Below are 27,949 nucleotides of genomic sequence, written 5' to 3' on the forward strand. Positions count from 1 at the left end.
CACTGATAATTGCAAGCGTTTAGATGATCATCAAAGTCACCTCAGTAAGACACAGAAGAGTTGTTTGGTGGTTTCCAACGTTTCTCTTTTACTGATAAGGTGCAAATGTTGGTTCAAAATTCTTTACAGCCTTGAATTGTCTTTTAAGATGCTATGCGTGCTTTTCCAATAAATTTGTGACTTCTTTAAAGTCTTGATGATAAAAGCCAATTGATAAAGTCTTTACATTTATGATTTCTTCCCTGCCAAATGAAGTGAAGAATCAAAGATGTACGTTAAGTGTTTCATCGTTTATCTCCTACCTGCTCCTCGTAGTATCAAGGGTGATACATTTCTCTCCTCCTCTCCCAGTCTTCAGTAGATCTGCATGGTCCATCTCCTTGCCTTGATGATCTCGGGTCCTTCTTGCTAGAAGGGAACCTCTCCCATTTAATACATGAGCAAAATTAGGTAAAGCTTAACGGAGTCCTGAGAGGATCTGGCATGCCAAACTTAAATTCTTAATCAAAGATTAAAGAATGGAACGAGATGGTGGAAAGAAACTCTCATCCAAAATCAAGATCTCCATGGAGGTTTGAGTTAAATCATAGCTCAGCGGTGGACATGCTGTCTCCTCCAAAGCAAGAGAGATCCACGAGGGTAAAATGGTGTCCTCTCTGTATAAACCAACAGGACAATTCCATTGCAAACATTCCACGTAGGGGAGCTGCAAATCTAGAAAGTAACTAAGCTGTCTCTCCCTACACCAAATGGTAAATTCCCTAACTAGACTGTAGTAGGAGACTAACAGGATCCCTACATGTCGTTTTATTTTGGGGGGGGGGGTTTTGTGGTGAATCTGGGGAAAATTCAAAGTTGATTCACCAAAATCTAATGGAATCCTTGGAATTTCTAAAGATGTGACACACAATCCCTGAAATCTACTTGAACTCATGAGCAAATCTGTTGAAACTTCTGGTTAGTTTGAAAATGTAAAAAAAATTGGATACAATATTCAAAAATCATAAAACAGATAATCTATCCTGCTAACATTAGCTGGATACGTTATCGGAGAGATTCAGCAGGATAAATGTCCCACTGAATATCCTTGAATAAAGTTATCCATGTACACATACCGGGATGACGTTGAAATCTAACTGGCCATGTTTAAATATCGCCAGTTAGGTTTCTCTTAACTCTGGATCTAATACTTTCCCAGGAACAGTTCTTCCAAAATTTCCCTGGAATCTCGGAAATGCTTCCTTTGGGACCCCTTCCTCTGGGCTCCCAGGTACCTGAAACCCTGAAATTCTCCAGACCTTCCCTGTGGAAGGATAAACCCTGCCAAGGGTCCTTCCACAGGGAGAGATTCCTCTGACCCTCTGCCTGGATCGCGTGCGTGCAGGGGTTTTACGCACATGACACCTCCCAATGGGAAGTGGTGCCCTACGTTAACGCACCTTGCTATACTGACCTCATACATAGGGGCGGAGTCTAGAGGGGAGACCCTCTGACTCACACTACCGGCAAGCCGACCTATTCATCCACTAATGCCGTACCATTGAAAGGCAATCGCTGCTAGTGTGGGGCAGAATTGGGCAACCCCATCGCACATATGCGTTCCTAATTCAATCATCTGAACAAAAGCGGAGCGAGTATCTCACGTTTACATCCCTCATGCTTGCTTCAGAAACGGCTGAGCAGCGTTCAGGCTGAAAACTCTAATATCAATAGGGGCGCACAGGTAGGTGGATGAGAGAGTACAGAGGGAGCTGAGAGAGAGGGACATTTTTTTTAAGTAGCTGGGATGTTTTGGGGACTGAGGCTAGAATCCCACATTGCCACTAATCCTACCAAGATCCTTATCCTCCTCCTACATAAATTTAATAGCTTGTTTTATTCTCTTTAGGCTTTTAGACTGACCATTTTAATTAAAAGTACTCCTGGCACACTTACAGTCAAGTGTACCCAGAGATACAAGGTAGGGCAGAAAAGAATATCTGTAAAAGCTGAGAGAAGCAGGGACAGCCGTCAGGATGGCAAAGGTGCAAGCAGAGGATAATATAATTAAGGCAATAAAAGCTGGGTGATAAGTCCTCCCCCCCCCCCCCCAAATATGTCAGTGATGTGCAGAGATGGGATTGTAAGACAGAAAGGAGGAAAAGAAAAGTGTGAAAAGGGTCATAAGGAAAGCGTAGAAATGCCAAACAAGTGCTTTTTGTTCAGTGTCCACTGAAGGAAGACGCTAAGATGAGCCCCAGGTAGTTGGAAGAGGTTCCCATGGTAGCAGGGCCATGGGGCACCATTTACAGAACAGGACTAATAATACCAGCTTGGTGCCCCCGCCCAAGTCACTGCTACGGTGCCCCCTCCCCCTCCGCCTCCCAATGCTTTTCCAGTCTCTGGTGGGGATGGAAGTAAACTCCCCTGGGTTCTTGGCCGAACAGCAGCCCATTCTCCACCCTACCTTCCTCCCCACCTCGCCGTTGTCCAGGTCAGGAGGCTGTTACCTCTGAAAGCGTGTAGACAAAGCGGGAGGTGATCCAGAGAAGAGCTTCCAAAAAAAATAAAGCAGGGTCTACACCAAAAACTTTTTATGAAATTTAGACTTAAGGCTTTAAATATGAATGTCAGACGAGTATAACAGAGACATTCAAATACCTCAAAAGTATAAATAATTCACAACCAGCAAACCTGTTTCGGAGTAAAGAATGCTCCAGCACAAGAGGTCATAGTACGAGGCTCCAAAGAGTAGACTTAGGAGTAAGATCAGAAAACATAGAAAGGTGATGGGTGCATGAAAAGGTCTCCTGGTGGAGACAAAAACCAGCAATGGAATTCCAGAAAGCCTGGGCTAAGCACAGATGATCTCTAGTTGTGAAGAACTACTGGCAAAGCCCACAGTTTACAGCCAGACCAGATGATCCTTATCTCATGAGTCTAATTTATTTCATGGGGGACTGAGGCATTTGACCCTTATCAGAGTATTCGAAAGTTGGGAGCAATGGTAAAACATTTCAGAATAAAGAGATGGATAATAAACTGTAGCATAAATCTTTTTGACAACAATATGTGTGCACTAAAATGTTTCTTTGTCCTTTTTACAGAGATTTCCCCAGAATATTCATTCCAGTCGCTTCCTACATCCTTTAGAAGACCTTATCCCTACCTTCTTCAGCCCACTGCAGCTGAGGATGCGGATGGATTGGCTCCGAACGTGCCACTACCCATTGAAGGGTCCGGTCACATGCAAATTTCTCCAGATGTAAAACCAATGCATTTGCCCGCTTCAGAAATGATGGAGCCTCTGGCGGCTCAAACAGGGGGAGAACTTTTGGATGAAGTGAAGGCCGAGAGAGAGCCTGAGCTGGATCAGAACCAGGAAGGAATCTGCGAGCAGAGCATGGAGACCCTGAGCGCCGCCTCCTCTGAGTCTGCGGAGAGCTGTAATATTTTATTGCACCGGTGTGAAGATCAAAGCGTTTTGGAGGAAGACCTCCAGGATTGCCCACCAGCTTACCATGAAGTAGCCTGCCGGGCGGAACCTGAAACCCCAGCTGATGCTGCGAGTGGGTTGGAAACCCGTTCCAGCCACATGGACTTCAAAGTCACACTAATACACACAGAGTGTGAGCAGCCTGTCGTGAACTTAGGGTCCCGGGAGAATGAACTGCCTCTTGCAGCCCAGAGGAAAGACTCGGACACTTTCCTGGAGGAAGACCTCAGCAGCCTGCCTCTGAAAGAGAGCGAGCCCATGTTGGACAGGAGTCAGTACACAGACAAGGCAATGTCCTACCAGCCCGAGGACCCACTTGCCGGCATGAATGCGTTAGTGGCCGCCACAGAGATGCCGCAGGCTTGCTCCTTCTTGACTACTTCTGGTATGAGGCAGAGTGAAATACATCTGGAAATGTCCTTAGACCCTGCCTTACTTCAAGGGATTGCTCTTCTAAGTGAAATAGCAGAGCTGGAATTAGAAAAGAGACAGCAAGAAATTCAAAGTAAGTTTTTTTTGAGTTCCAAGAATCCCAAAAAGATGCCCTGCACGATCCTTGATATTCATGCACTGTGATACCAGTAAGAGTCTTAAAAATGCCTGTGACATGTAGCGTGGAGATCCAGGTGTCTGTACAAAACCAGCAAACAAGCCGTTGTCTGTTTTATGGAGCTAAGTCGGAAATAAGTTCTGTAAATCAAAACTTTTTCCCCTCGTCTGAATCACGATTCAAAAGCTGGGGATCACAGCATGAAAAAATATGAGAATCACACATTCTGGTTGCGTTTCATACCACTTAGAGCAAGCACTATTTTCATCCGCTCACGCGGTTCAAGTATCGACTTTTTAAATGAAAAAAGAAAAAAAAACTAGGGCCAGCTCTCCAGCTGCCTTGGTTAATCAGGTAAAAACTTATCTGCCTAACGTGGCCGAGATATTAAGCAGAATGACCGCACCGCTGAATTCACTCCACGATCTCAAAGTCAGCCTCATGCATTTAGCAGCTAAGGGGTAGATTTTAAAAAAATAAAATAAAAATGCACGCACGTCCATGTGCGCGCAGTTCCCGGCATTGGCGCGCACTTTATAAAATAGGTTTCCCGTGCGCCCATGCTTGCCGGATTTTAATATCTGCGCACACGTGTGCTGGCGGGTGGCCTCTTCCATGCGCGAGGGGTATTTTTTAATTTACATGCGGCAATGAGTTTTCCATTTTTCCCAGTTCCCTACCCTAACCCTATCCTTCCTACCTCTTCCCCTCTACTCCCCAACCCCTTAATTACCCCCCTACCTATCCCCAATGTTTTTTTAATTTTTCTACTTACTGCTGCTCTGGAGCAGAAATATCTTCATGCGCCGGCTGGCTGCCAGCGCGCGCTGTCCCAGCCTGCCCCCCCCCCCCCCGCCCCAACCATGCCCCCTGGCCCACCCCTTTCAGAGGGCCCGGCATTTCGGTGCATATGGGGGTGCCGCATGTGGCCGGGCTGTATAGAAAATGCGTGCAGTGTGCTCAGGGGCCAGCCACACATGTAATCCCCGATTTTTACACAAGCAGGCCTATTAAAATTGGCTCGTAACTTTAGGATAATCGAATAGCTGTCCTCGTCTTATCTGGCTAAAGCAGATGATGCTGAATATTGGCGATTACCTGGCTAAGTTAGCTAGACAAGTGGCTCCGTCCGGGAATGCCCTCGCCCTGTCCCTCACTTAGCTGACTAACCAGCTGTCCGCAGCTGGATATTCAAATGGTGCCATTTAGCGAACTAAGACCTAGATTCATCAGTTTGCTATAAATTTTGCATGAATAGTGCTCGCAATAAAAGTGTGTGGTTAGGGTAATTAACTCAATAGGTTGCTGAGAGTAAGAGAGAGATAGAGAGACTCTTTATAAGGCTCTTATATATTAGTCAACTATTTGTACCACTGTAGGGGTGTGGACTAGTAACTCGAGGTGAGGTTTTGGTGGTGGTCTAGGGTTTGGGGGGCAGTTTTACATGCACAGTCAGATGTATAAACAGCACAGTATACATCAGTGAACATCATGTCACAGCACAGTATACATCAGTCATCATGAATCCTATCATGTAATCTCGCCCTAGCTTGATGCACTCTTATCAAGCTAGGACGAGAGTACATTGTACAAATCTCATCGTTGTGTATCTTTCCTCACTCCAAATCACATTAAATCTTCACTGATGTGTACTGTGCTGTTTATACATCTGACTGTGCATGTAAAACTGCCCCCCAAACCCTAGACCACCACCAAAACCTCACCTCGAGTTACTAGTCGACCCTCCTATAGTGGTATAAATAATTGACTAGTATGTGTGCCACCCCAGAGGCTGGCTGGCTGGCTGGCTCGTTCTCTCTCTCTTAAATGGGATTTATGATATTTGTTGCAAACGTTAAACACCCCTAATTTTCATAAACTCCCTCCTTTTGACTAAAATTTGCATACACATCTCGCGATGCAATAAATAATGCATGCATTATGGTGTTATCGCGATTTGATGAATGACCCTGTAAGCCTGATCTTAGGAGCTGAATATATGGCCCCTACAGTAAATTAACTGCAGAAATCAGTCATATATTTGCAATTTATGGAGGGTGTAAATGGAAAAAATCCAAAAACTTGCATAGCAGTAGTTGGGAGGCTATGTACAAATCATGATATAGTGCATATTTTAGATAATGCCTATTTTGAGTTAAGATTCTTCAGGAAGGTTGGATAATCACTATGAGGTCTCCATCAAGTACTGTTGGTGGAGGCCGAGTATGCAGTTAATATGAGTCTTCTCAAGTCAAGGACTTGCACCTTTTCGTAGAGGAGGTCATCTTTGTCAATGCTATACTGATGTTGATCCAACTCTTCTTTCAGTCATCATGAATCCTACATCTTCCCCTACAGCTACTCGTGCTCAGAAACGCCATGAAATGAAAAATAAATCAATCTGATCAATTCTTTTTAATATCCTGAAGATTAAATGACTCCCAGCTGAGGCAATTTCACCTGACCGGATGTAGGAATGTATGATCTTTATCCCCTTTAACTACCACTATCAACTTTTTGGCTGGGGGGAAGTAGGATGCGGAAATCTTCTGTACAACAATATTATTAAAGTCTGCGAGTAAAATGGGAGCGTAATGAGCCTCCAGTTCTCTTGGTATTAAAATTTCAGAATTAATAACAGCACGCTGGCTCTAGGTGAGGAACGCTGAGGTTAATACAGAGTGGAAGCTGTATAATTTAGTACTTCTGATAAAACCATGTGGATAAGGGAAAGATCAACATTTTGATGGCCTGTTGATGTGACATTTAAGTGTTTCATTTGAATTCTAAACCTAGGGTTTAATTCTCAAAGCAGGTCAGGAGAAGTATCCTGTGCGGCCCACTCTGGAGAGTTTGCTGGCCGCCAGCACTCAAATGCTGATGGAGGTTCTTTCAGCTCCCCTCTCGGACACCTTGAAACAGGACTCGATTCAGCTGCCTCGAGAACTGAACCCAGACAAGAAATACAGCTGGATGCAAAAGAAGGATGAACCAGTGAGTACTTGACTTGACTGGTACGGAAACGAAAATCCTGACACAGGAGTTTGTGTAGTCACACGAGGGAGAGAAAAATGTGGGAGTGTGAAGGTATCTGATCTGCGAGAGGGTGCGCGATACTGAAGCTAGAAATGCAGATCACTGACGGAAACCAGACAGTGGGGGCTATTCTGAGTAAACCTCACAGGGGCAAGGTCCACGGATTCTTTGCTTTCCATGTATCCTGTACCTTCCCTTTGAAACTCCCCTACATGGGTACAGAAGTAGCCAGGGATCATGCATTTACATAGAGATCTGAAAATCAAATGCGTGGGGACATTATCCCTCTTCTGACCAATCTCGGCCTCCAGGATGTAATATATATATATTTTGTAACTATGGCTAAATCTAGCTGCCTGGTAACTAGGCAGAGAGATGTAGACAGGTAACTCCTTAGCTTTGCAGCTAGATCCCTTTTGAAACCTGCCAGTTTAGCCATTTAAATTCTAGTGTCTGAAAATTGCCCTCCTCTGTCTGGATTTCCACAGTGCGTGAGCTTGATCTAAATACACAAATAAATAAATAAATGTATTTTACATAGCGAGGTCATGAATGAAGGCAGAAAAATACCAAGTGGCCTATCCTGTCTGCCCAGCTGAAATCCTTCCACTTGGGAGAGAGGAGCATGTAAATCCCTACATTAAACCCAACATCTGGCACCGCACCACACCCCCTCCCCTCCCGTCATCTTGTCTCTTATCTGACCTCTTAATCCAGTTTTCTAAAGGGCCATTTCTGCGAATAAAGCGTTGCTTTACCTGCCAAAGTCCCTTTTGAACATTAGCCCTCCTCGTTCACATGGTTGAGTGTTTGAGGGGATATTTTCCATCGCAGCTGATGCTGATCCTTTCTCTGCTGAATATTGTTGAATGCAGTAACTGGCTTTCAGTAACGCCACGTAAATTAAACAGCAAAACGTTCTGCCGTTCTCCATCGCTGTCGAAAGTTGGGGACATCGCAGCATTGTACTTATTTACACAATCCTTCCTCTGGTCCAGGTGTAGTGTAACTAGGAACAGAAAAAAACATATAGGGTGAGTTTAGTTTATTCTGAATCTTTGTATATTTTGCACTGGTCAGGGCTGTAGAGTCTTTTGTGCTAATACAAGCTGCGGGCCTGATTTTCAAAAGCATTTACACGCTTAAAATTGGGTTTTACACGTATAAATGCACTTTACCTGTGTAAGTGGGCTTTTGGAAATCGCCTCAATATATGCCATTGAATTATCCCTAGGATATTCACATGTAAGTACACTTTACGTGCGTAAGTGGCTTTTTAAAATTGCTACAATAGTGTAACTCCTTTTAAAATTACCCTTTCAGTATTTTTCAAACTTTAGGCTTGGAGATGAGTTGTGAAAGGTATGCAGAGGAGGCCAGTGCATCAGGTGTGAAGTTGGCCTGGTTGATCTTATCTGCTGTCAGATTTTATGACAGTGATAGGAAAGGAGTTGGGAGGTATTGCAGCTTTGAAAACAACCCATTCCCTGAAAAGCAGGGAGAAGGGAAGAGATGATAAGGACAAAGGAAAGGAAGCATGACCCAGAGATACTGCAGGCCATTAGGTAGCTGGGTTGGCGTCACCAGACTTCATGGACCCAGAAACCAACAGGGTTGATGCTGGTTAGGTGATGGTTACCAGATACTGTCAAATAAATCTATGGAGATCCAGTCTAACTAGCTATGGCAGCTCTTGTAGATTATTACAAAGCTTAATAGAAAGACACAGGGGTGCAGGATGTTGAATTAAGTATAGGGTCTTATATGATCATTTATATGGCATGATAGAGACCCAATAAGTACAACAAAACTGACTTGGATAAGCAGTGATAAGTGGTCAACCTTCTACAACTGGCAGCTGGGATATGTCTCTGCATGTGGGCAGACTGGATGGGCCAAGTAATCTTTTTTTGCCATCATCTATTATATTAGAGGTAGCCTAGGGTGGAGAACCTGCATGTTTGTCGCAAGCAGTAATATGAGTGGGGAGATGAGGTGGCCTCCTATTTCACCTTTTATTTTTGCTCATCTTCCAATGAGCTATATTTTTTAGACATTCAGAAGAATTAATTTTTTTGCTTTGCTTACAGATTTATTCAAAGTCAGCCCTAGAGCCCATGGATACCATGGAATTAGACTACAGAATGAGGCTGGCCGAGCTGCAGAGGAAGTACAAGGAGAAACAGAGAGAGCTGGTAAAGCTGCAGCAACGTAGGGACTCTGAGTGAGTGACCTATTGATTCTACTGTGCATCTCTACCTTCTCATGATCACAGCCAACGTCTCTTAGGCCTTTCCAAAACATCACATACACCTATTAATCAAAAGCATTGCCACGCTCCTGGTCGTGCATCCTCAGCTTCTCTCTTCAAGCTCTTTCTTCCTGTACATCAGGAAGTAAGGAGAGGGCGCGTCATTTTTCTTGGTTCTTGTTAAAATGCAATTCATTCTCCTGAATCTTTGCTAAACTACTTTCTGGTTTTTCAAAACTTTTTGTATCCTCTCCAAAATGAGTGTCTGTGCGTGTGCGCGCTTTCGAAGAATAATTTCAGAGGTGGCTCTGGGTGAAGAAAACTTTTTCTCTCACTCAAGCTGACCACAAAACCGATATCAAAAAAGACCACCTCTAGAGAATATGGAAATACCTCAGAATGGCTAGTAAAAAAAAAAAAAAAAAAAAAGGCAACTATTTTGTAGGATTTTGAGAACACACACAGGTGTCCGGTCAATGTGCGCCCTACTCAGACAGCAGGATTGCCAGTCCTGCTCTGTAGGAAACCAGGTTACATTTCTTGCTTTGGTATTTTACTGTGATAGGTTTTGTTTTACTTTGGATAACAGTCAAGCGTGTGGGTGGTTTTTTTTTTTTTTTTGTTTGTTTTTTGTTTTGTTTTTTGTTTGTTTTTGTAGGGAGAAACGTGATGAGAAGAGTAGAAGTTTGGCAAGAAGGGGGCCGGGAAGGCCCAGGAAGAGGAAGCATGGATCAAGTGCTTTGTCGCCCCCTATGGAGAGAGGGAAGAGTGACAATAAGAGCAGAAAGTAAGATCGGAATCGGGGAAAGATGGGAATGTCAGGGTGCTGATTGTGCAGGAGAGAGGTAGCAGGAGGAGAAATGTAGTCTTTCAGCTCATCAAAGAAGAGCTAAAACTAGAATCCAAAGTTTAGGCACCTAGTGTTTTGTCTGCGGTTTCTTCATTCATTGTAGGGTTTCCATATGTCATGCTCCAAGACTATCTTCCTTCTGATGTAGCACATGCCCAAACAGGCTCTGCGACGTGAATAGTATAAGAAAAGGGTTTTGTTAATTTGCTGGTTTTGGAGCTCTCTTCATTTTGGCAATGACGTGATACACAAGAGACAAGTATTAGTATCCTAACCCTTATCTTGCTTTTGTACAGTGCACTTTTGAAGCTGGTTTCAAATCAGTTTTAAAAACGATTCCACGAAGTTTGGAGGTGGTTTTAATTGGTAGTTTAAAAAAATTGTTTGCAATGGTTTCCCAAGGAGTCTGGGGGGAACCAAGCTAAAGTCGGGTCTGCACTGTACGTGATCATGAGATCAATTCTGTTGCAGTGGCTTGGACACTCCAAAAAAATGAGCAATGCATCTTTGTAAAAGGTTCGTCTTATTTATATGTGAAAGGTTCAGATGAGCATGTTAATGTAACTGACTGGTGACATCAATGCGATATCTAGACACACAGATGTATAATATATCAAGTATAGATTAACCTCCTCTGGCCTTGTCCTGCTTTTGCCCACACATGGCTGATTAACGTGCCTGATTGACGCAGTTAGCCCATTGTGTTCATTTTTCATAGTTAAAAACAATTTGCTTATTACTTGCAAACCAGCAGTATAGGCTCAGCATTAACTGCCTCTGCAGTAAACAGGTGGCTGAAACCAGCTTTCTCTGTGCTGCATGGATTCAGAATTTATCTTCCATGACTTATTGTGAAACAGTTTGACGACAACTGGGATCCTTCATGAAATATTTAAAAACGGCATGCGGTTCTGCAGTTCGTGCTTTGCCGTTTGATTTTATCAACAAATCCACTGGGTGTAACTAGATCCTGGGTAGCTAAGCGCTTGGCCAAGGGATTGTGTTAATGGAACTGGTTACCAAGTGGACAAAACAGAAGAATATCGTAGTGTTCGTTGTTGCCCTTCATGCCCCATTAGCGTTAATGCAGAGGATTTATGATGTACTTTACTCTGGCTAAAATTGGGACGGATGGAGGGCTGCACTATACTGCTGCACTATGCCTGCTTTCTACGTGTGATGTGTTTTTGTTACTTTCTTGTCTTATGGAGGTCAAGTTAAGTCATTTTTTCCTTCTTCATAAGTCACCAAAAGTACTGAAGATCCTGTTTTTGAACAGTGTGTAAAAGTGCACCATATTAATTGGATTTGTGAAATAGATGACTTTGTAGTTCATAGGAGAAGAATAAAACACTTTCAGTAAAATAAGATGCTCTGATATTAAAACATAGAAATCTGTTTATGCCGTGTAATTCTGTTGATGTGATGTTTGCAGGTTGATTTAGTAGAATAATCCTAGACTATTGTTAGTTTGGGAAGTAATATAGACGACTGTGCCAGTAAACCAGTGTCAGCACGAGGGAATGAGCACCTCTCAGTTTTGGTTTAGTCTTTTTTTTTTGCATCTTCCTCCCCTAATTCTGTCCCACCTCCCCCAGCATGAAAGTGACAGGCGTGCAAGAGGTGTGCCCCTCCTCCCTAAAAACATCCCACAGCTCTGCAGCGAGACGCACATCTGTGACGTTAGCACTCTCTTCATAACACATGCCCGTTGCTGCACCGCTCGCTACGGACTTGAATGATTGGTCTCTTCGCTCCATCTTTTTTCTCTGATTTATCTGCATTTCAGGCTGAGCAAGTCCTTGCAGCTTTCAGAAGACTCTGAGACGGGGGAAGGAGTGAGGAAACGATCGAAAGGGGCATTCCCCGAGGAGGAGGAGGAGGAGGAGGAGATGGAGATGGAACGTGTAAGTGGTAAAGTGAAAGGGAGGGAACCAAAGGTGGGATGAGCATGAGGGGATATCAAGCTTTCCAAACGAGGAGTCTGTACATTGTGTGCAATAGTTTGTAGAATGGGTTACCTTATTGGGTGTGTGAGAGATGAAATTAAATCAAGCCAACATTTAGTTTCTAATTCTGCTATTTTCTAACCCCTTTCAAGCATATTTGCACATGTTCTGTAGCCATTACAGCCTATAAAAATCTTTAAGGTTTTCAGTATCTTGGGTTTTTTCTGCTGTTTATACTTCTCAAACCAAAAACCCTGCTGACCTGAAGGCTGAGCTTTCCAGAATCAAGATTAAGAGCCCATCAAAGTTGAAGCCAGTCTGATCCTTATAAACACTGATGGACTTGACACCCAGAATTGGGTCTCCTCCAAGACACCATGTCCTCCCACAAATTTAAGCAAATCAAATGTTTATATATTATCGTTGCAAACACGTTTTCTATTACATGGAAAGGAGCTTTGTTAGCAAAATATCAAAGCCAGAGGACTAGGTTTATCACAACAATGAAGTAACTAAAAAAAATCCAAGTGACAAAAATTAGGAGTATCCCCAAAATACTCATTCAAAAACTGAATACACAAGAATTCTTCGAGAAAAGTTGAAACCAGATCTAATATGACAATGAAGACAACTATGCAAAAAGGAGTGCATAAGAGACATTCCTACGGACTAATAATAATATATCCTGCACATCGCAGATATAATCCAGGTACAATCATCAACTGTCATTAAAAAAAAAAACACTTCAAATAAATTAACACAACCACATAAAAGAAAGTTTTCCAAAAATTAAATTCCCCTCAAAATGTGCAAAACATTAAAGAAATATTTCCACAGCACTTCTCAAAAGAATGAATACTTTAAAAAATGCTCCAATGATTGTGTCTTAATCCAACCTAATTTAATGCAAAAGGTTTACCATAAAGTATCCCCAAACATTTGCCATAAATCATTTCCTCCAAAGGGCTTGTGTTTTCCCAAACGGTACCTTCCTTGGGGAATATTTATTAAATGTGAAAACTGAAGCATCCAGCTGAGTGTCTTCGTGGAATCTTTTCAGCTTCACTTCTTAAAAAAAAAAGATTTTGATGGCAGTAAGAGCCAAATCCCACTGCTGCCATTGTCACTCTTTATAGACTTAGTTTTTGGGTACTTGCCAGGTACTTGTAGCCTGGATTGGCCACTGTTGGAAACAGGATGCTGGGCTCGATGGACCTTTGGTCTGACCCAGTATGGCATGTTCTTATGTTCTTAAACGTTTCCCAGTCCTTGCGCATATTCCTTTATCCAAACAATCAGCGTCCTCACGTATATAAGATTCTATGGAATAACAAAAGTTTAATGCCAATTTGAAATCTATTATAGTGGTTAGATTACTTAAATGACTGGTGCTGCACACACACAGATAGACAGATAAAAGTCTTAAAAATGCTCTACCTTCAAAGTATTTCTTTATACTTGACACCAAATTTCTTAACTCAGCGTGACCATGACTCACCGGCTTCTAATACATCCATGAGTGCCGCAGTCAATAATGCAGCAAGCTTGATGTTTCCAAAAGGCAATTGCTTGGTTTATATTTTAAAGCATTCACAGGAAAGCTTTCCATTCTCTTTCTTGACTAAGACCTAAAGGGATCACCATGTTCCATTGAAAATATGACCTCTTGTTCACAGCACCTTAATTGTTGAGAAATATTGCTTCCTTGAGGAGTAGAACTATGTAGATTAATGAATTTTATATCATCCAGCATATGATCTTCCAACAATCAGTGGTCAACAAGAGGAGCCTCTCTGTATTTGCACAAAATATAAACTTCTAAGTTCAGCAGTATTGATGTTTACTTTGACCGGTATATATTTTGAACAAGGGCAAATGTCGGCATAAATCACCTGCGTGGTATTGCAATCAAAATATCTTGGAAGAGTTTATGCAAAATGTAATTGAGGGTGAACAAAAGTTGTAAGAGTCAAAACTTCAAGACACATACGGTAGAACAATTTTCACATCTGAACTGATTACATAAATCCATTGCAGAATGGGATAATGAGAGATTTATTTATTTCAAACATTTTATCTCGCCTATCACCAGTTCTAGGCGGGTAGATGATGTAAGCCGATCTCACAAATTCTAACTCTTTTTTTGTAAATGCAAACACTGGTGGATCTGTAACAAAGTCAAGAGGTATGTATGCCCCAATGACATAAAATGATGTTTTGGGGGATATTCCCATTATTTTCAAAGCTCCAGAGATCAGACTTTACACATTTCTCTTTGAAACAGTTTTCTTCTTGTCAACAGCCTTTACAGGGATGTTTGCTGGGCTGTACAGTACCCCAGGCAGTCGGGGATGAGGGAAGGAAGGAGAGAGAGAGAAAAGAGGGTGATGAGATCCTACCCTTTCCAACAACCCTGACACTTAGGTAAACCTCTGCTCTTCAGAGGTTAATCATATCTGCCAAAACCATCAAAGTGGCGGAGTAGAGATGATACTTATAATGTATGAAGCAGAGGGGACACAAGCTGCTAAACAGAGAGCCTGAATTGCAACTATATTTAGATACAATCTTGTAGCAGCAGCTTAGCTGCTCAGAGAGCTGGCTGGAATACAAGCTGTAAAAGAAATTATATGCATTCTGTCCTTCTGGCACAACCTAATATAGCAAGTCTGAGGGGCCAATGCAGTACACACCTCCCCCTAGTTAACATAGGTCCTTTAGTTACTGGGGCTATTGTCTGATGCACGTTGGCTGACTCAGGCCAAATTAGGTTGTGGCCAACATCTGGGGTGGAACTGTCTGTAACGGGTCTGGTGGCAATGTCGCTGAGCTTCTGGTTTGGTTCGTTGTTCAATGCCAACACCATGTTCTGTGCTTCAGGAACAGCCCCATTTGTTGAAGGCTAAGGAACCTCACTGTTAACTCCATGGAAAACTGTTGCTTTGGACTGCAACTCCTCATATGACCATCGGTAACCTTTAGATGGTCCTTAATCAGGCTAGGATGCATTTGGTCAGGCAAAAATGTAAGTTGCCTGTTCACTAAATAGTTAAGGAGATGCATGCTGGTGGTAGTACATGGTGCAATATACTTTGACAGCAAGAAACCTAGAGACATCAATACCAGTTGCCAAAAAACAATCAGTTTCAATGTATTCTTCATCTTTTCCATCTGTTCTTCCTGCCCATCGATCGCTGGCTGGAAAACGGCTGCTGTGACATGGCAGACATTCAATTGTTGAAGAATGTACCAAATGTTCTCAAATGTCAACCGAGGTCCATTGTCTAAAAACGATAGTGTTGGGCAATCCATGTGTTTATGAAAAGGCTACATAAACCTCTGCTCACCACTAGGGATGCCATCATTGCTACAGGGATCACTTATGACCACTTAGGATATGAGTCAACCACAAATAAGGTCTGCCCTTGAAAAGGACTATTTCCTAGCATGTAGCTAGATGGACTCAGGACCAATGGGTTATATGCTCCCCTGCCAGCAGATAGAGATGGAGTCAGGTTTCAAAGCAGCATCACCTTAGAAACACCCCTGCAGTGACCTCAGCCCTTCAGTATCTCTCTTGTCTCCTAGCAGATGTGGACGTGCTTTCCCTATCGGGATTGCTGTACCCTTTAGAACAGGGGTGGGCAATTCTGGTCCTCGAGGGCTGCAAACCAGTCGGGTTTTCAGGATATCCTTAATGAATATGCATGAGAGAGACCTGCATTCACACTGCCTCAGTTATATGCAAATCTATTTCATGTATATTCATTAGGAGTATCCTGAAAACCCGACTGGTTTGCGGCCCTCGAGGACCTTTTTCATATTATTCCATTTCTTGGTTTTCTGTTGCCACCACTTTTCTCCAACACTCTTCCTCCTGTAGTTGGCTTTTTGCCTCTCCTTTGTGCGGCTCTTCCTTCACACATGCCACAATTGCGCACACTTTCTTGCCGGACTGTCTTTCAGCTGATGTCAGGGATCTGAAGTAGAAAGCAACGGGCCTCCTGAGAGCTTCTCAAGGGAAGGACCGAGGACAGCCCAGTACCTAATGGAGAAGCTTCACAAGTGAGAACTGGTGGTTACGACGCCTCATAGTGGATGACAAGGGTCACTTCTACATCACTGAAAACTTGGTCATGCCAAGATGGCCATTTCCTCTGCACATACTTGTCAACAACTCCATGCAGTAGTTCTACTGGTGGCCTTGTAGCAGAGGAAGGTGTGAAAAATGTAAAACTCCCAGAGAAGGTCCTGTTTATTCTGAGGTACTGGACTTTCACTAGTGCTGAGTGAATGCCACTGACACCCCTAATATAGCCATGAAATTCAACCTGGAGCACACCAATCGTACTCTTCTGTCATTTCAACTTGGAGACCGGCTACAGCGCGCACGTCCTGCCAGCTGCACAGCAAGTTCCTCAACGGATGCAGCAACAGCCAGAACATCATCAAAATAAGTGATATCCCCCAGGAATTGCTTTCACGAAACTCTGAAAAATCCCGGGAGCCACACTGACTCTGAACTGCAGATGGTTTACTCGCAAAGCCCCCTCTGGGTGGAGATTGCCTGAGCTTCAGCTGCAGTACCATCAACAGCCAGCTGCTGGCATCCCTGCGTCGCATCCAACCTCTCAGCTTTTCCTCCTGTACATAAAGCCAAAAATTGATTTGCCATTGGCATTCGATCTGGGTGCCGTCGTGCGGCCTTTTTTTTTTATGGTGCATTTCTAGTCACACCCACCCCCTCTCCGCCAAATCCTGATGTCCCCATTTGCTGTCATTGGGACGACGACTGGTATCGCCCCCAGGGGACTTGACGTTGGCCAGTTTATCTGACCTGGCTAAAACTCCCTCCCTTCCCACCCCCCCATATCTGGCAAAAAGTAGGTCCAGGCTTCTGCAGCTCGTGGACGTGAGCCAAGCTAGAAGAGAGCTGCTCTGGGGGGGGGGGGGGGGGGTTTGCTTAGTCTGGGGGAAGAAAGCGGCATATACACGTGAAAATTTAAAAGTATGTGCACCATTGCATTCATCATCCCCCTCCCCTGATCGGCCGCACAAATAGCCGGTGCAGAGTTCATGCGTGATTTTTGTGTGCACGTTTTACGGTCACTAATTTTTCTTGCTTACAATTAAGCTACCAAGTAAGCATGGTGCATGGCCCCACTACCCTGCCCCCTAAGTTTCCCGTAGCTCATATTTGGCCCTACCCTAGAATTTTTCTTCTCTATAAGTGTCATTCTGCTTTTTAAAGCTTTCCACACCCTAGATGTGAACAAAATTCAATGCATTTTACTCTGAACTGATTCACGTCGTCGTGGGTGCCCATAGAGATTTGTTCATCCTTTCTCCGTAGATGCTTTTCTCTCCGATACAGCGCACATAGTTTTGGAAATGTAAAACCATGTGCGCTGTTGCGTCCCCTCCCCCAGGAACACCTTGATATTTAGCTGTATGGAAAGTGGCCAATTTTATCAAAAAGCCCCTTTCACCTGGGTAAATTTTACCTTTGAACCTTGCTCTATCTGTTAACATGTCTTTCATAATAGGCAGGCGACTAACGATGGCTATTTCACTTTTCCCCTTATCCCTCTATTTTTCAGATGCAGGAAAAGAGCAAGAAGAAGAAGAAAGCCAGTGATCAGGAGCAGTTAGCAAGCAAGCTGGACAAGGCTCTGTCCCTCACCAAACAGGAGAAGCTGAAATCTCCCTTTAAGTTTTCAGACATATGTGGAGGAAAACAGAAGTGTGGAGAAGGAGGTAGCACCAAGTATTTGATGCCCCAAGAGACCTTGCTGGGCAAGGATGGGCAGAGAAAAAGGACCAAGGGCCTAAGTTTGCCACTGAAGACCTCCAAAGAAGGTAAAAACAAAATGGCTGCCAAAATTAAGAAGATGGAGGTGGGGTTAAAGGTCAAGGGTCTGCTGAAGGCTTCTCATTCACCAGCCATATCGGAAATTAGCAGCTACTCATATAGTAAGTGATATTTAATTTTTTTTAAATTCTTTTCAGTACTCCCACAAGACTGTTTGAGGCTGACGAGGTATTCATTGTTTTCTAACTCTTTATCACGCATAGCTTATGCAAGTCAAATTAAAAAAATAAGACACATGTTAATTTATATTGATTTAGAAACTGTTTTGTTTTCATTTATAAATGTTTAGTTAAACCAATCAATTTCACACAGAGGGGCGGATTTTAAAAGGGTTACGCGCGTAACCCTTTTAAAAACCCTCCTGTGTGCGCTGAGCCTATTTTGCATAGGCCTGGCGACACGCGCAAGCCCCGGGATGCGCGTAGGTCCCGGGGCTTGAAAAAGAGGGAGTGGGCGTGGGCGATCCAGGGGTGGGGCAGGGCCAGAGCCTGCAGGCCCAGCGACCATTTGCCACTGTGCCCAGGATCGCGGGCCGGCTGTCAGCCGGTGCGAGCAACCTACGCCTGCCTGGAGGCAGGCGCAGCTTAGAAGTTAAAGGTAAGGGGGCGGGGTTTAGATAGGGCTGCAGGGCGGGTTAGGTAGGGGAAGGGAGGGGAAGGTGGGGGGCGGGGGCGGAGGGAACAGAGGAAGGCTGCCTGGCTCGGCGCACGCAAGTTGCACAATTGTGCACCCCCCTTGCGTGCGCCGACCCTGGATTTTATAACATGCGCGCATGTTATAAAATCGGGCATAGATTTGTGTGCGCCGGGATGCGCGTTCAAATCTACGCCCACGCACAATTCTTAAAATCCGGCCCAGAGGTAGGAATGCTGGATCAGGGCAGTGCCATGTTGAAAACCTGGGGCCAAGCTGTCTCTTCCCCTGGGAATGTGGACGCTGCAAAGCCAGTGTTCACAGCCCTGGGGGGAGGAAGGGGGAGAAGAGAGTCTCAGCCATTGCTCGGCGATGGCACCCACTGTCTAGACGTAGGGCTCTCATTAGCTGGGAGCCATGGTTTATGGCCAAAGACTATCACTGTGATGGCTGTGCTAGTTGGGGTGAGGCTATAAGAATAGGGGAAATCCTCTGTAGTCATGAATGCTGTAGCCCGGTTGCTGCCGGGCCACAAAATATACTAGCACTGGTTGTGTTTAGGAACAAGCAAGTATCTCAGAGTAAAGCAATCAGAAGACTCTGGTTGAAACCGCTGTAACGACTGAACCCGACGGGCCGTATTTCTGCTGCTTGGTTTTGGCCTAGATCTGATCCTGCTCTTGAAGTGGTGTCAAAGGGGCATTGTAGCAAATGCACATTTCTGTTTTTTTGCTTTCCATGGTTTGGTAACTCCAGGGGAAATTTTTGGGTTTTTTTTTGCTACAGTTATTGAAACATCTTAAGTGAATTCCTGTTAAATGCAGTGCGTTCAGGGCCGGTGCAAGGGTATTGGCTGCCCTAGGCGACCCTTGCGTTGCCCCCTCCCCCGGTCGCCCCCCCTCCCCCACCTGTTTCGCCGCCGATTGTGTGCTTCTCAGGGCCGCGAGCAGCGGTCTCTATTTCTCTTTGCCACAAGCGGGATAGGCCCCGCTTGCGGCATCACGTGGCTGCTCTTCGGCGCCCCCTACGGCTCAGCGCCCTAGGCTACTGCTGAAGTTCACCTAATGGACGCGCCGGCCCTGAGTGCGCTTTGCTATCATCAAGATAATACATTTTGTAGTTTTCTGCTCTTCTTGTTGGGGAAGATTTCTTGCCTGTCCTGTAGCAGGAATTTGAGTTAAGATTGCTAATGGTTTAGAAAAAGCAATGGGTGCAGTCCTGGAGCTTGTATCCTCTAAGAAGAGATTCCATTAGCAGAGTACATGGCAAGCCACTAGCGGCCCTAGATAATTCACACATCGATGCCCTTGTAGGTTGCAACTAGCTAATAAAAGGAGTTACAAAGGGAACCCTTAAAACATGTCTGACTGTGCTATATTGTAGTTTGTTGAAGAAAGCAGAGCGTGACCATGTTGGCATCAACATGCAATACCACAAAAAATGGTATACAGGATTGAATTTGTAATAGACTCCATTTATTTTCCATTTTATGAGATTGTAATGGTTTCCATTACAATGGCCTAAAATAGTTTTTTGTGGAAGCTCTGGAAACCAAATTGAGAACAGCAGCAGTCCTTCTGCATAGTGTAGTAGGCCGTTGAAATGATGGGGTTTAAAACTTCACGGTTTTCCGTTTGCAGACTACACTCACTTTCCATTGATAGTGGTTTACTGAAAACTCTTTGGGCTCCATGCTAACATGAAACCTCGTCCAACCTTCTGCTCACCTTAGCTCGAGGGTGCAGCCCCCCTAAACCAGGCACAAATGATTGTTTCATGCCAACAGTGTATACTGAGTTTGCTATGATACCTTTTGCATACATGATGAGGTACAGGGCCAGGTAACATAGGCATGTGCCCAGGGTGCCTCCCCACCCTGCTACTCTCCAGTCTCCAAAGGGGGGCAACCTCCCCTCCCTAGTCTGTGTATGGGGGCTGTAATCTTAAATCAGGCCCTAATTAGATAGTACTATGTGTTATTAATGTCTTAAACCTTAACCATGCTGGACATGCGTCTGGACCTGGCAAATGAAATGTGTAAACCTTTTGGTGAACTATTTATGTATAACAATAAGTCTAGGAGAGGCCCAGGAACTGAAGTTCAAAGTGGAGGTGTATTGATTGTCTAGAAATGTGAAGATTGAGAGCTATGCAGGGTTTTCTCATCCTGGTCTTCCATATACCTTATAGATTTTTCAGCCTATTAATTTGATATTGCCAGTTTCGAAAGCACTATAATTTCATACTAGTTAAACATTTTGCTACGTTGTAATGTATGTGTGTGTGTGTGTTGTCTCTTTTTTTTTTCTTTTTACTTACCTCGATTAAAAACTACTTTCACTACAGATACAGACTCTGAGGAAGATGATGAATCTTTAAAAGAGGAATGGCCTTCACAGTCTTCAACTATCTCCAAAATGAGACAATCCAGTCTCTACAGCATAGTGGCCAAAAAGAACAGCAAGACGACTGGAAGCTTCAAACCAGTCAAGAGGGGAATGCCTGCCGCTGGGACTCTGAAATCAAAGCAGGCCACGAGCAGGACGCAGCAGTTTTGCTTCTTGCTGCGGGAAGCCGAAGCTGGATCTTCCTTCAGTGACTCCTCGGAGGACTCGTTTGATCAAGGTTACTAAATTAAAAACAAAAACACAACAAACAATATCATCTATATATGTAGAAAGAGAGAGAGAGAAAGAGAGAGAGATGGCCTAGTTAAGTTCAGCCATCTTCGATGGCCAAATTAAGGGCGGCCATCTTTGTTTCTGGCAGCGTAGTCTGCTTTATCACTATAACCTTTTTTTATTTTGTTTTTTGTACTTGTATTATTGTGATAATATTATTGGCTCTCTTAGAGCCCCTCATACTGACCAGTTTTTAGTCTTCAATTTCCCCTCTTCTCCATTCCCTCACTACCTCCTTGCCAGCACCATTTTTTTTTTCGGCATGAGCCTTGTAGAGGCTTCAAAGGAAAGCTTCTTTTTTGTAAATGGAAAACTGTTGTGTGGGTGTGCGATTCGATGTTTGTATTGCGATTTGGTATACCAAGCTTTATTAAACATATCAAGTTCATTTTTAACTAAACAAGTGTGCTTTGTCTCTCTTGCTGTGTCTCTTATTAGGCGATTTAGATTATGCTTCACTTCATTCCGCTTTTTCCTCCCTTCCCCCATGTCCTCACCACTCCAAGAATTAGAATGATTTTAACGCAGTCTTGCTGTCTCTCTCTATTATTCAAATATCCCGGAATGTGATTGGCTTTAGCTACTTTTTTTTCCCCACCACAAACAAAATTGACCCTTCCCTCAACCTTTTGTTTTGGTTTTATGTATTTTTTAAAAATGTATATAGATTAATTTTTACTTTCTTCTTACTCACAGACATCAAAAAGAATGCATTGGATAGAAATATATTATGTATATGGTCTCGTCCACTAATTCCAATGTCTTTTGTTTGTTTTTAAAAGACAAAATTGGACCAATGCAGAGTACCAGAAATATTAAAGGAAGCTGAAATTTGAGAACTGAACACTGTTGAGGGACAAAATATCTCTCGTTCATTAGTTTTAGCCATTCCTTGATTATGTGACTAGAACTAATGGCCTTCTTTCTCCCCATTGCCCCATCTCTTACAGTCTGGGTTTTTTTTCTAGAGCAAAAGATCTAGACTGAGACAAAAGTGTTTAGTGAAAAAAAAAAAAGACACTTCTTTCCATTGAACCTTAAATGTTAAAGGGTTAACATTGATTTTTAAGCCAAAGGTCAAAATAACCCAATTGGCATTAACAAAATTGCAGAAGTCATTTTGATCCCAACACTGTGAACGTAAACATGTCGAAACAAAATTGAAAAAGATTCATATGATTTTTTTTTTTTTTAAGTGCCAAAGAACCCGCATTTTTCTCTTTTGAAATACCCAGACCACTGCGTAAAGGTGCAAAAAAAAAAAAAAAAAAGCTTTGGTTTGAATGAATTGTGATCTCACTGATGCATTACAGCAAAAATTCTGAACCATGTGACAGAGAAGAAACGTCATTTTCTTGTAGAACCTTAAAGGATCCCAGCATGGGCTGTACCTGAAGAACCTGGTGTAGCTTCACCTCATCAGCACATCCATACCCTAGGTCTTTTTTTGAAGACGTTTACAATGCTAGCCTCCAGGAGGGGATTCTGTTTAGAAGCTAACTGACACAACTGTGTATATTTCAAGAGAGATCCCCTTGTGGCTGTACCCTTCCGAATTTCAAGATGATCCCAGTTCGTCAATAGGGATCCGGAACTGATGGCTAAATTGAGTAACTGCGCGCTTCCTGTTTTCTATGCTGGTCATTCAGTAGGGAAGGGAGGGTGGGGGGGATTACTGGGTTTGTGCAATGGGGAGGAGGTAGAGACATTTTGGTGCAAATTACACAATTTTTTTTTTTGGAAATGGTATCTTGAAGGGATATTTGGGTAATAGGGATTCTAATGACTTTCCCTGATACTAAAACCAGAAAAGGAAATTAACCTAGCTTTTCTAGATTGCTTGCTTTCTCCTTGCAGCTGCTTGAGCACCCTTCACCCTTGACCCCTACTCATGATGCTTTGAATGTCTGTATCGTTCTCTTGCATTTGCTCTCACGCTGCACTAAAGAAGCAAAGTGATTGGCTGGGAGTAGGGCAGACACCGCACAGCAGTGGGGTCAGTTTCCATGCCAACAGAACCTTGACCATTATGTAGGTAGGCAAAATACTTTTTTTCTTTTTCATCTCTGAACCTCAGGTGGTCTCTTTATTGGTAATGCCTCCACTTTTAATAATACATTTTGTAGATTCCGCTTTGATGGGGTTTTTTTTTTGTTTGTTTGTTTTTTTTTTTATTTGTTTTTTGTTTTTTTCCAAGCGGAAGAAGCCTGTAAATATCCATTTTGGTTTAACTTTTGTTGGAATGAATCATAATATTTTCAAATGTATTCGGTGTGCTGTACTGCTGAAGACTCCAGAAAAAAAAACAAAAAAACCCCCCGAATTCCTGGCATCCGAGAGCTGGGACGTGTTCGGGAGTTGTTTACCTTGCTTTTAAAGGTAAAACTCGCAAACCTGGAGGAAATGTAAAGTACTGTGGGCAGACAGGAAGTGGTCGTTGAAGGAAGTTCTCTTCACTTCCTGAATCGTGTTGCCAGAACAGGGAGATAAGTCGAGACATCACGATGTAACTGGGAGCAATGGCAAAATGCAGTGCATCACGGTTTATCATAGTTAATGTAGAGAGGAGCAAATCCTTATCTGGCGGGAGCAGCCTCACTTTGATTAGAAAGCAACCATTTAAGAAAAGGAGCTTTGACACTACCCCCTCCTTCTCTTCACGTAGCTTCTGAAATTTCCATCAAACTAGCTTACGGAGTTTGAAAGAAAGAGTACAAGGAAAGCAGTCTAGAGACAGCAAGAGCAGATTACCTTTCAGCCAATGGCAAGATGGCTCCTTAAGTGCGTTAAAAATCCTCTGAATCGATTGCATTGTTAAAGCGAATCTTACTACAGGCCCTGTGAACGGGTTCTCAGCGGACAGATTCTGCACCGTTTGAGAAGTTCTTCACTTTCTGTCACCCAGAGGTTTCTTGTTCCTCTTGATCAACAAATAAGCAAGATAATTTTGACATAGTTTTACGAAATTGAATGGTACAGATTTCTTTGCAATGGACATTTCCTTTGGGTTTTGCGGAAAACACACTGAGACAGACTTCAGCTTTCAAAGGATTCAGCTGCCCGACTTCGGGAGTTCAGCCCCCTAAATTGGCCCGTTTTGAACATTTTTCTAGGGCGCAGACCCTAAATTTAGGCTACTCGTTTCACTAAACACCTAACTTTAGAAGCCTAAAAAGTGAGTGGCTGTGGGGTTGGATTTAGGGGCAGGGTAGGGGGGGAGGGTAAATGAGATGCTTAGCATCGATTTTCAGCATTAGGGACTTCAATCTTGGCAAATGAACTGCAGCCCTAAATTCAGAACCTTAAACTTTTTAGGCCAGAAATTTTTAAGCTCCTCACTTCAACTAAATATAGGCCCCTGACTTAGGCACCCGAATACGGATGCCCAGCTATTTGTTTGGTTATTAATATTGTATTTCTTGTATAATGGAATTCACCACCACTTTCTAAGGGCAGGATCGTGACTATTGATTTTTGCCTCCCCCACCCATGGTAATCGCAGAAAAGAATTACCTTTTTTAGGTGGGTAGGGAAGGCTGCAATGGATTTTTAAGGAATTTTTTTTTTTAAATACTTGAGAGACCCCCAAATTTGGCTGATGTAAAGACTGTGAAAACGTTTCTGGAGTCAGCAGCATTATTCATTAACCTGGAACCTTAAGTAAATGTGGACATTTTATTTGAGTTTTTGTGGGGGTGGGGGTGGGGTGGAGGGGGGTGGGGAGATGACCCCCTTCAAGAATTTGATTAATCCAAGCCAGTGATAAGAGGACCCAATAGCTGTCTAAAGTCTGCCTGCACTTAGCCTGCTTTGTATGCTATTATAAGCCTGCTTGGCATTGTGAGAAAATTGTTTTTACAATCTTATATGAACCTAAAGTGTGTGTGCATGTGTTTGTGTGTGTGTGTGTGTGTGTGTGTGTGTGTGTGTGTGTTCCTCCCTTTTTCCCCATCCTTGTGCTTCTTATGATTCATCTTGTTACTGTGAAACATCAGTCTTTGCAAACCAAATAACCTTTTAGAAATTTCTTTTCGTCATTTAACAAGTACTGTGCCTGTTTTTCATGGCTCACCTAACATCACATTCTGCACTACACGTTTAGAAAGGTGTGCTGTGTGCTTTGTCTCCAACGTGATGCTAAACTGGGCGTGTTTTTTATGTTTATCGCCCCCAAACTGGTGCCGTTCCGTTTCCTCCCTCACCTGTGAAGTGCAGTGATCCTAAACTATTTATTTTAAAACCATCTATTATCTGGCTACAGCAGGACCACCATGCTATGCGGATTACAGCACTGAGAGCCATATAAGGTCACTTTTGATTCCTGCTTGCGTTATTCAACAAAACAACGTAGGGCCCTCGTAATGGAGGACTTTCTCGTCTCTTGCTCAAACGCAGTATTGTGTTTAGTTACCGATGAACAACTTTGATATGTTCTTTCACTTTCATTACTGGCCGGTGAACAAACTTAGACTTTAGTTTTGTGTGTGTGTGTGTGTGTGTGTTTCATTTTTGTTAGGGGGGGAGCGTAGACGTTTGAGTGTGGCCTTATCAGTTTTCATCCAGCCTGTGAAACTGGCGGGGAAAGGGCAATCGAAGTCACGTGGCCTGTTCTGATCTGGCTAGAGAGAGAGGAGAATCATTTTCCTACTCGGACGTGGCGGATGGGAAGCACTTTTTTTTTGGAGGCACTTGCCTTTTTTGTGTGTCTGTATTTTCAGGGAGTGATTTTTAAAGCCATTTACACCCCTAAAATTTGCTGATTTATAAATTTGCCCGGGGGGTCTGTGTGCATAGTAGTGCATACGCAGCCCGACCGGTACAAAGATGGTTGGCGTTGGGATGTAAAAACGTAAGCGCATGAATTAACACACATGCACGTGTTACGCCTCGCAAAGAGCAGGTGTAACTTTGTGGAGGTGAGTTCGTGCACGTTATTTCGGATACATTTTCAAAGTGATCAACTGTGCATATGTTTGCTTTGAAAGTTCGCATCGCTCAAGCATTTTTTAAATTGCATAAGTTGCGCAAGTCGTTACGTAGTTTACCTCCCTGTGTTTTGGTAACGGCAAACTCAATGCATGCTGATTAATAATTCCCCTTCATTAAATAGAGCCATTATTTTCCCATGAATGCCTTTTATCCCACCTAGAGTGCAGTCCACAGACCACTGCCAGTGTGGTGTGATGGGGAAGAGAGGAAACGATCAGGTAGTGATGATAATTAGGTTTCCCGTGCACATAGAGCAGTGCTGGACATTTCAGAAGCTCTCTACGAGATGCTGGATTACCCCGAGGCTGTTCCATGTGGCAGAATGAATGCCATAGCACTGCATGGCATGGATACAAATGGGAACTTTTATTGAAAGTCGGCCATATTACTGGTTAGAATTTAGTCTTTAACTAGTTGGCTTAACCTTTAACTGCAAACAATTTAGCACTGACAATAGAAAAAGGAGACATTTTGAAAAATGTTACCCCTTTCCTAAGGCTTTTTTCGATTGCCCTTCTCCTTATTGATGAAAATAGTTTGAGGTTTGACATGGTGACCCCTGGGGAAGAGTTTGCAGGAGCAGAAGGAAGGGTATAAGTGTAATAGGGCCATGTAGAGAACCGGGCTTGATTCCCGCCTTGGGTCGTCTGCTCCCTGGGCTGTGGATGCTGCAGAGGTAGTGTTCACAGCTCGTGGGGGTGGGGGACTTCTAGAAACCTAGCAGGCAAATTTAGGGTCCATGATTGCAGGGTTCCAGAAGGAACTCTGTTGCATGGCCCCCAGCTGAGGATTCTCGCTGCAATGAATTGGGGGGGGGGGGGGGGGGGGGGAGTAGCAAATGGGAGAAAAAATCTGAGGCTCGTTGTGTGAGAGCTGGAAATGTAAAAGGAGCAAAAGGTAAAAAATGCCCTTCCCTACTCAAAAAATAAAACCCAAAGGTGCAATGAATCCAGGGAACAAGATGGCTGCCATGTCAGGAAACGTGTGTTACCTAAGCAAGCAGAGGCGGGACTTCCTGTTCAGCCATGTACATTTGCCTGGCAGTGCTCTCAGTGTAAAGGAAAGAAAATAAGAGGATTGGAGCATTGACACCGATTCTTGAAAGTGGGCAAATGCATTAAAATCTTACTGGTCATCAGTTATGTCCATAATTTCTGGACTCAGGGCCAGAGCAACAAGAACACTCAGACTCAGTACAGTTATAAGCCCCACCACTCTTACCCTCCAAACTAAACTATAGCATGCATGGAAAAAACACTGGTTCTACCTATCTGCGTTATTTTATAAAAATATAAAAGGCTAAAATAGCATGAAACTAGTAGGCACTCCTTCGTAATCTGGATTTAATTGAAATTGCGCTTGGTTCTGAATCCTGAATTACTGCACTTTTCTTGAATCTCTCTCTCAGCTTTCGCCTCCCACTCTGCCCCACCCCTAGCTCCCCGTTGGGTGAGTGGGAATGGAGGAGTTGGAGAAACAATACTTTGATTAGGATTTGCCTTGCATGTAAAAGCTGTGAGCGTGTCCTGCTCTTCCCCAGCTTACACCCAGATTTACCACCTAAATATGGCGTCTCCTATTTGCTTAACATTCTCGGGTCTCCCCTATGGACATGATGCTGTACTAAGCTAATACCACGCGACTGTACCAGGCCCGGATTTCT

The 27,949-nt window shown here is 43.5% G+C and overlaps 1 protein-coding gene across 7 annotated transcripts in view; it reads left to right on the plus strand.

Moving 5' to 3' along the window:
- Window positions 1-27,949, plus strand: part of TNRC18 (trinucleotide repeat containing 18) — a 117,587-nt gene that overhangs the window by 55,822 nt on the left and 33,816 nt on the right. For 4 of the 7 annotated variants that reach the window (XM_029576510.1, XM_029576507.1, XM_029576513.1 and 1 more), the window contains 7 exons: window positions 3,087-3,980; window positions 6,838-7,019; window positions 9,152-9,285; window positions 9,971-10,099; window positions 11,952-12,069; window positions 17,712-18,084; window positions 20,963-21,241. In XM_029576510.1, the coding sequence (XP_029432370.1) occupies window positions 3,087-3,980; window positions 6,838-7,019; window positions 9,152-9,285; window positions 9,971-10,099; window positions 11,952-12,069; window positions 17,712-18,084; window positions 20,963-21,241 (2,109 nt within the window). The remainder of the gene's footprint in view (window positions 1-3,086; window positions 3,981-6,837; window positions 7,020-9,151; window positions 9,286-9,970; window positions 10,100-11,951; window positions 12,070-17,711; window positions 18,085-20,962; window positions 21,242-27,949) is intronic. The other 3 variants (XM_029576508.1, XM_029576511.1, XM_029576512.1) reach the window with 3 other exon arrangements.

This window comes from Rhinatrema bivittatum, chromosome 14, assembly GCF_901001135.1.
Source record: "Rhinatrema bivittatum chromosome 14, aRhiBiv1.1, whole genome shotgun sequence".
NCBI classification, from domain to species: domain Eukaryota; kingdom Metazoa; phylum Chordata; class Amphibia; order Gymnophiona; family Rhinatrematidae; genus Rhinatrema; species Rhinatrema bivittatum.